This window comes from Salvelinus sp. IW2-2015, unplaced genomic scaffold (assembly GCF_002910315.2).
Source record: "Salvelinus sp. IW2-2015 unplaced genomic scaffold, ASM291031v2 Un_scaffold1509, whole genome shotgun sequence".
Taxonomy (NCBI): Eukaryota; Metazoa; Chordata; class Actinopteri; order Salmoniformes; family Salmonidae; genus Salvelinus; species Salvelinus sp. IW2-2015.
Window position 1 is genome coordinate 77,683 of NW_019942953.1, and position 9,078 is coordinate 86,760.

Sequence of the window (9,078 nt, forward strand, 5' to 3'; positions counted from 1 at the left end):
ATGTCATTCCTACTTCCCTCTCTCTTCCTGCACCTTTATTATATACACCTAGTTTTCTCTACCTTCGCACCTTTTCATACAGAACTTCAGTAACGTTCCCTCTACCTTTACATTCTTTCACATTTTCCATTACTACTTCCAGTATCTCTCTCTACCTTCGTGCCCTTTCATATCTATCAATCAGATCTCGTTCCCTACTTGCACCTTTCATTATACCAGTAGTTCTCTACCTCTTCGTCCTTGTCCTCTACCTTCTTTCCATTCTATTCATTCTCTATTCTATTTAGCTATGTTCTCTCTCTACCTCTCGCACTTTTTCAATATAGTAACAGTTAGCTCTTTCCTACCTTCCTTGCATCTTTCATCATACTCTCATCAGTAACTCTCCTCTCTCTCTCATTCTCTATCTCCATCCGCACTTTTCATATACTTCTACAAGTAGTTTCTCCTGCTTATGCCGCTATCTCCTGCACCTTTCATACATATCATAGTCGTCCTCTAACTCTGCCTTTCATATATTACTACCAGTAGTGTCCTCTAACCTGTCACGCCCTTTTCTACACTACAGTAGTCCTCTACTCTGCACCTCTCTCCCTTTCATTATACTACAAGTGTTCTCTACCCTGCACGCTTTCATACATAAGCAGTAGCTTCTCTTACTCTGCACCCTTTCATATATAACAGTAGTTCTCTACCTCTGCCACCTTTCATATATATCTCTCATTCAGCTCACGTCTTTCTACCTGCTACTTCTTTTCATACTATAATTCCTCTCGTTTCTCTACCCTTCCTTCTTGTCCATCCTTTTTCATACCTATAACAACGACGCTCATCTTACCCTGCACGCTTGTCATACTATAAAGTAGTCCTCTACTTGGCACCTTTCATATATATAAAACAGTTAGTTCTCTACAACAGCCTAGCAACAAACCTCTTCATAACTCCGACAGTAGTCCTTTTCTCTATTCTGTCTGTCTATCTCTTCATTTATTCCTCACAGTAGTCTCTCTTACCCACTGCACCTTCCTACATTCTATCTACCAACGTAGTTCCTTCTCTACCTGGGCACTTTTCATATATACTTTCAGTAACCACGTTGGTTTCTCCTTCCGGCCATTGGCTTTCGCTCAAGTGCACATAACAGTAGTCTATACCAAGATCTTTGCCACCGGTTTGGCGATATATAAGTGTTAGATTTGGTCCTTTCTGGGGGCAACTGCGAGAATTGCGATATTAACTGGGACCAGGGAGTTATCTTGACAAGCATTCCTATCTTTCTCGTTTCTTACTCTATGGTGGTGAGGTATGGCGGCGAGGGGGATTTTGGGGATGGATAGAGCCAGACCTAGGTCCTATCGCCTCTTATTCACCTGATTTTTGAGGGTTGTCGCGTGGCAGTGAGGAGCTCACGAGACTGCTAGCTGGGCTGGAGGAGGTTGGGGGGGGGGGGCGTGGGGGGGCGGGAGGTGGAGGGGTGGAGAGGGTTGGAAGGGGCTGGAGGGGGTGGTAAAGGGCTGGAGGGGGTGAAAGGGCTGGAAGGGTGGTTTGGAAGGGCTGGAGGGGTGAGTGTGGGGAGGAGAAGAGGGTGGAGAAGGGCTGGAGGGGGTGGAGGGCTGGAGGTGTGGCAGGCTGGAGGGGGTTGAAGTGAGGGGAGGGGGAGGAGAGGAGGGTTGGAGGAATGACATCACATCAGAGGGAAACAGGGACATCTGCTGACTATTGATAACATTGAAACATGGCACCCTATTCCCCATACACTGGTGTTACAAAACATTAGGAACACCTTGTGCCGAATATTGAGTTTGCACCCCCCTTTTTGCATAGAACAGCTCAAGTTCGTCGGGTCATGGGATGACAAGTGTTCAAAAGCGTTCCACAGTGGATGGCTGGCCCATGTTGACTCCAATGATTGGCCACAGTTATGTCAGAATTGTGGCTGGATGTCTTTGGGTGGCTGGACCAGTTCCTTGATGCAAACAGGAAAATGTTGATCATGGAAAACCTGCAGGCGTCTGCAGTTTTGACTCACTCAACCGGTGCTTCCTGGCAATACCCTGTTCAAGAGGCACTTCTGGTAAATAGTTGTTGTGTCTTTGCCCAGGTCGACGCTCTGAAGGCACATAATACAGGCAATCATGTTCAAAAAGGGCTATTAAAATCTTCTTTAACCGTCTCCTCCCCTTCATGCTAGACTGGGATTGAGAGGATGTCAAGTGCATCAAATAGGGATCATGGGAGCTTTCACCTGGATTCAACTGGTCAGTGTCTGTCATGGGAAAGAGCAGGATTGTTGCTTAACTGTTTTGTCTAACTGGAGCTGTTTGATGACAGTCTTACCGAGCGTTTACGAAAGAGTATGGCGTTTTTTTTGTTGTGTACATGGTAGTATGAGGTAGGTAGTACCTTGTCCTTGTTCTCTGCCTGCACCTGGGCCCCGGTTGATGAGGTGATCCCACAGCAGGTCCGTGCAGCGGTGATGGCGGGCTCGTGAGGGGCGGTGGTCTCTCGGGCATTCATGTGACCACTGGCGTCGCACAGCTGAACCCAGAATGCACGCAAGGTAGGTCCACGATGTCCCACCTGGGCTGCATGGGAGGCGTGGTTGGTCATCGCGGTGTCCAATAGCTGAGCTGGTCCGCCGGATTTCGGCGCGGATTCACATAGCACGTAGCGGAAGACTCCATACTACTGATTAAGTTGGCAATACCATCGAATCCACTGACTAATTTACTCATTCAGCTGGGTTCCCTCTTTGTTGTCGCCATAGAGCAGTATATGAAGTGGTCATCGGCAGGTCGTTTCTTTTTGACCATAAGATTAGTCTACCTCTAAATAAGGAAATCCAGGATTAGAAACTTGATTAGTGGAAGAAAGGTCCCCTTGTGGGGTCGAGAACAGACTGTAGACTTACATCGATCAAAAATACAAAGGGAATAACTGGATCACTACTGAACTATCAGCCAGCACCTCTGCAAGTCGGGACCTGATCAATACTGCTGAAGTAAACCGCATCAGCACAGAGATCTGATCATACTGAATATAATTGCAGCATACGACGAGTACTGATCATAATCTGAATGAAACCAGCATCAGCACCGAGACCTGAATGCAGTACTGAAGATAAACGCAGCATTCAGCACAAGAGATCTGATCACTACTGACGAACTAAATCGAGCAGTGGGGGCTATGCACAAGAGACCTGATCTACTACTGAAATACCAGCAGTCAGCATGTTGGGTTAGCGATTTCTGAATCACTACTGAATAACAGCATCAAGCATCTGAGACCGTTGATCACTACTGAGAAGGTAATCAAGCATCAGCACTGAGAACTGACACTACTCGCATTACAGCATCAGCATAGCACTGATCACTACTGAATTAACCAGCTAGCACTGAGATTTGGTCACTACTAGAATAAGGGCCTAGCTATCAGCCACATGAGACCTGATCACTACTGAATTAACGCCAGCATTAGCATGAGACCTGGTCCTACTGAATAACCAGCATCAGGCTTTCTCGAGAACTGATAGGGTACCCTGAATTACCAGCATCCACGCACAGAGCCCTGATCACTACTGATAAACCAGCAGTCAGCACTTTTGAGACGTGCATACGTCATGAATACGACCAGCATTTAGCAATGGAGACTGTTTAGGTCACTTCTCAGCTGCAAGGAAGGTTTTGCTTTTCGTAGTTACCTGGAATAAGGACAGATCACAGCACAGAGACCTGACCCTACTGAATAAACCAGCATCAGCACGAGACCTGTATCACATACCGAATATAACCGCATCAGCACTGTAGGAGTACTTACTGATCACTACTGAACTAACCAGCGATACAGCACAGAGGCCTGTATCACTTACTCGAATTTTTTAAATCAGTCACAGGCACAGAGACCTTGATCAATACTGAATAAGACAGCATCAGACTTCGAGACTTTGATCAACACTGAATAATTACAGGCATCAGCGGACTGAGACTAAAATTGATCGATACTGACAGAATATTAAACTAGCCATCAGCACTATGAGATCTGATACATCTATTAACGAGGCTTCTGGCAGCAGCAGACATGTCATGAGACCTGGATCACTACTTGAATAAACGGCATCAGCATAGAGAATGAGGAAACAGCAAAATACACAGGAGCGTGTATTAAATGCTCATTGCTCGACCATATCAGGATTTGAGGTCCTAATTCTCATTTTCGGGACAATTTCAATATTGCAATTCCCCTAATTTTATTTCATGCTTTTCAATTAGCGACATTTGGAATTGGTATTTGGTTAACTTTCTGAATTGACTGGAATTGAAATGGAATTGACCACAACCCTGGTATAACGCTCATTGCTCACCCCAGGCTGATGAGGAACTTGGCCACCTCGTAGTTCCCGCTCCCGCAGGCGGTCATCAGGGGAGTCTTATAGTAGCAGTCCTTCACATCCACAGGGACCCCCTGACTGAAGGCCAGGCTCAGAGACTCCAGGTCCCCCGTCTTCACACAGTAGTTGATGTTGATGTAGATTTTCTCCGGCTCGTCCACGTACCACGCCGAGTCGTCTTCGATGGGGTGGCCCGGCGGGTGGTCGCGGTCGAACCGCTTGGTGTCGGTGAACTGCTGGTAGCTCTCCACCATGAAGTGTGGCGGCCCGCCGTCCTCGCGTCGGAAGATGAGCTCCGGAGGGACAATGCAAATGGGCATGGGGAGGACGAACTTACCTTTCTTTTTCCCCTTCCCCCCTTTCCCGGCTTTCTTCTTCTTGGGCTCGTAGGAGGGAAGGGTAAAGGCTTTTTGGAGGTAGCGCACCCCTTTGAAGAAATCAGTTACGTTGATCAGTCCCTCGCGCTTCTTGTCGTGCTCCAGAATCACCTGGATAGAAATAATCACAACAATTCATTTTAATTCATGAAGTGTTTTTCTTCTGGCACCCATGGGGCTATAGTTCAGGACATACAGCAGAATAAGAGCACAATGTAAAACACTATACTAAAAAGTCTGCTTCTCAAATTACACCCTATTCACCTTTCTATTGAACTACTGTAGACCAGAGTTACTGTGTCGAAAATGTACTGCTTTGTCCATGAGGTTTGTCCATTAAAGCCATAAACAAGAACACAACCCAACGTCCCACAGATCAGATATCAAACACATACAGTTAAACATCAGCTCTATACATTCCAGAATGACTATCAGTTCTAGAATGACCTTCTGGAGGTTCTCGTCATCCACTGGCGCCCGGTGATCCTGCAGCACCGCCACAAACGTCTCCCGGGTAACCGTCTCCACGGGACCCACAGCCTCCTCAGCGATCTCCATGGCGGTGCGAAGCGACGCCTCGTGCTCGCAGGACCAGTCGTGCAGCGTGAGCGCCCACAACTCATTGGGATTGACGGCGCCCGGTTTGGAGAACTTCACCTCCAGACGCTCTGCCTTCTTCAGCTCCTTCATGGCTGGCTTCTGGTTGTTGTTCTTGGCAATCTGACTGGGGATCAAACCCTCGGTGTTCTTCAGCTTGGCGTTGCAGCCTGGGGTTGACACAGGAGGCATATTGAATTTTAAGATGTAATCTACAGGTAAGAGTTGGCTGGCTTTAGCTACAGTATATGTGGCCCTGGGGTTAGAGTTGATTAGCTTTAGCTACAGTATATATGGTGCTGTGGTTAGAGTTGAATTAGCTTTAGCTGACAGGTATATATGGTGCTGGGGTAGAGTTGATTAGCTTTAGCTACAGTATAATGTGGCCCTGGGGTTAGAGTTGCTTAAGCTTTGTAGCTAGCAGTATATATGGTGCTGGGGTTAGAGTTTGATTAGACTTTAGCAAGTATATATGTCTGGGTTAGAAGTTGATTAGATTTAGCTACAGTATATATGGTGCTGGGGTTAGAGTTGATTAGTTTAGCTACAGTATATATGGTACTGGGGTTAGAGTTGATTAGTTTAGCTACATAATATATGGTCTGGGGTTAGAGTTGAATTAGCTTTAGCTACAGTAATTGTGGCCCTGGGTTAGAGTTGATTAGCTTTAAGCTACACTATATATGGTACTGGGGTTTAGAGTTTGATTAGCTTTTAAGTAACAGTAATATATGGTACTGGGGTTAGAGTTGATTAGATTTAGCTACAGTATATATGGTACTGGGGTTAGAGTTGATTAGATTTAGCTACAGTATATATGGTGCTGGGGTTAGAGACTTTCTAATCTTCTGTGGATGAAAGAGAGGTCAACATCGGAGGTCAACACCCGTGGTCCTAGAGAGATACAGGGTGTGCAGGCTTTTTGTTCCGTCCCATCACTAAAACACCCGATTCTGCCAATCAATGTCTTCATGAGCAGTTGACTGATTTATTGAATTCAATGTGCTAGCAGTGCTGGGCTGGAACCAAAACCTGCACAACCGGTGGGCTCTCTGCCCAGTCAATCAGGTTCCCCACCTCTCTGAGCCAGGAACCTGCAGCACTCAGTGAAGCCTCCAGCTGCAGCCAAGTGCAAGGGGGTGTTCCCGTCCATGGCAGTCACACTCAAGTCTGCAGAGTAAGCAGACAGCACGACTATCACCTGGAAGGGAAAAGAGAATTAGACCTAATCTATAAATTTGATTTGATTTATTTTTATGGTTGCAAAGCTAGCAGTAATTTACCAAAGTTACGGTAATTAACAGGTAATCTATGGCAATGTATGCTAACGTTGGTCATTTACACTTGAATAGCTTAAAAACATATATATTCCTATATAGCATTCATTTTTGTATACAGTACCAGTCAAAAGTTTGGACAAACCTACTCATTCAAGGGTTTTTCTTTATTTTTACTATTTTCTACATTGTAGAATAATAGTGAACACATTAAAACTATTAAATAACACATATAGAATTATGTAGTAACCAAAAWWWTMTTTTWWWAAATCATAAAAAGGCACCTAAAGAACTCTCAGACCATGAGAAACAAGATTCTCTGGTCTGATGAAACCAAGATTGAACTCTTTGGCCTGAATGCCAAGCGTCACGTCTGGAGAAAACCTGGCACCATCCCTACGGTGAAGCATGGTGGTGGCAGCATCATGCTGTGGGGATATTTTTCAGCTGCATGGACTGGGAGACCAGTCAGTATCGAGGGAATGATGAACGGAGCAAAGTACAGAGAGATCCTTGATGAAAACCTGCTCAGGACCTCAGACTGGGGCGAAGGTTCACCTTCCAACAGAACAATGACCCTAAGCACATGCAGGAGTAGCTTCGGGACAAGTCTCTGAAGGTCCTTGAGTGGCCCAGCCAGAGCCTAGACTTGAATCCGATCTAATATCTCTGGAGAGACCTGAAAATAGCTGTGCAGGGACACTCCRCATCCAACCTGACAGAGCTTGAGAGGATCTACAGAGAAGAATGGGAGAAACTCCCCAAATACAGGTGTGCTAAGCTTGTAGCGTCAATGCCAAGAAGAGTCAAGGCTGTAATCGCTGCCAAAGGTYCGTCAACAGAGTACTGAGTAAAGGGTCTGAAAACTTATGTAAATGTGGTATTTCAGTTTTTTTATTTTAAATTAAATTTGCAACAAATTCCCAAAACATTTTTGCTTTGTCATTATGGGGTATTGTGTGTAGATTMACGAGGGGAGGAAAAACGATGTWATCCATTTTAGAATAAGGCTCTAACGTAACAAGYGGTCTGAATACTTTCCGAATGCACTGTATGTTGAAGAACCTGGTTTTAAACCTGATTACTAAGGTATCCTTTTGTTAACCAGCACCTCTGTAGTACCTCAAAGAAGCCCCCCTCTGCAGCGAGGTGGGCAGCGGTTATCCTCTTCTTGTCCACAGCGTTGGGGTTTCCCCCTTTCTGGAGGACGGCCCTGACCAGCTCTACAGCTCCCGCCCTGGCTGCCTCCATCAGGGCCGAACGACCYGACGCCTGGAGGGGGAACAGGAGAGCCAGCAACAGGCTAACGTTAATACGSTAATGACAAAGTAAAGGAGATGAAGGCAATGAAGGGCGGAGTAGTAGGAAGAGAGCGGAGATCTCGGTTGTCACTATTTGAAATCATACAAGAAAGGATTGAAGTAAAGTACAGAAAGCAAACTCTTCATTTTWTCAAGACCAAACGCCTCATTTACAGAGTTTTCGGCACAAATCACATAAATAACATGTGATTTGATGTCTGATGATGTCATAGCCAACTGCGTCCTTTTCGGCAAGGTTGTCTTGTGATTACCTCGTTGGTGGCGTTGGGGTCAGCCCCTCTCTCCAGGATGCTGATGCACATGTTCTCACAGTCGTGGGCGCGCTCGCAGGCCAGCAGAAAGACGGGCGTCCCGGCTGTGGACACGTTGTTGACGTTGGCCTTGCTGTTGAGCGCCACCTGCAGGCAGCGCATGTGACGCTTGGTGGGAGAGATGCAGTAGAACAGTGTGCCTGGAGAGAAACGTCTTGTCTGTTAGGGTTAAGAGGTTAGGGTTAGGGGGTAGGTGGTTAGGGTTAGTGTGTTAGGGTTGGGGGGTTAAGGTTAGGTGGTTAGGGGGTTAGGGTTGGGGTTAAGGTTAGGGGGTTAAGGTTAGGTGGTGTGATGGGGGTTAAGGTTAGGTGGTTAGGGTTAGGGGGTAGGTGGTGGGTTAGGTGGGTTAGGGTTGGGGATTAAGGTTAGGTGATTAGGGTTGGGGGTTAAGTTAGGTGGTTAGGGGGTAGGGTTAGGTGGTTAGGGTAGGTGTTAGGGGTAGGTGGTTAGGGTTGGGGGTTAAGGTTAGGTGGTTAGGGGTTAAGGGTGATAAGGGTTGGGTGGTTAAGGTTAGGTGGTAGGGTAGGTGGTTAGGGGGTTGGGGCGTAAGGTTTAGGTGGTTAGGGTTAGGTGGTAGAGGGGGTTAGGGTTGGGGGGTTAAGGTTAGGTGGTTAGGGTTGGGGGGTTAAGGTTAGGTGGTTAAGGGTTAGGGGGTTAAGGGTTAGGTGGTTAGGGTTGGGGGTTAAGGTTAGGGTGAGGGGGTTAAGGTTAGGTGGTTAGGGTTGGGGGTTAAGGTTAGGTGGTTAGGGTTAGGTGGTTAGGTGGGTAAAGTAGTGGGTGGTTAGGAGGGTAGGTAGTTAGAGTGTT

At 46.5% G+C, this 9,078-nt stretch overlaps 1 protein-coding gene across 1 annotated transcript in view; it reads right to left on the reverse strand.

Annotated features, from left to right (window-relative positions):
- Positions 1-9,078, reverse strand: part of LOC112071066 (ankyrin repeat and EF-hand domain-containing protein 1-like) — a 22,917-nt gene that overhangs the window by 7,109 nt on the left and 6,730 nt on the right. The window contains exons 4-8 of the mRNA XM_024138522.1: positions 8,212-8,411; positions 7,761-7,910; positions 6,439-6,562; positions 5,212-5,531; positions 4,361-4,875 (exon numbers count right to left, since the gene is read on the reverse strand). Of these exons, the coding sequence (XP_023994290.1) occupies positions 4,361-4,875; positions 5,212-5,531; positions 6,439-6,562; positions 7,761-7,910; positions 8,212-8,411 (1,309 nt within the window). The remainder of the gene's footprint in view (positions 1-4,360; positions 4,876-5,211; positions 5,532-6,438; positions 6,563-7,760; positions 7,911-8,211; positions 8,412-9,078) is intronic.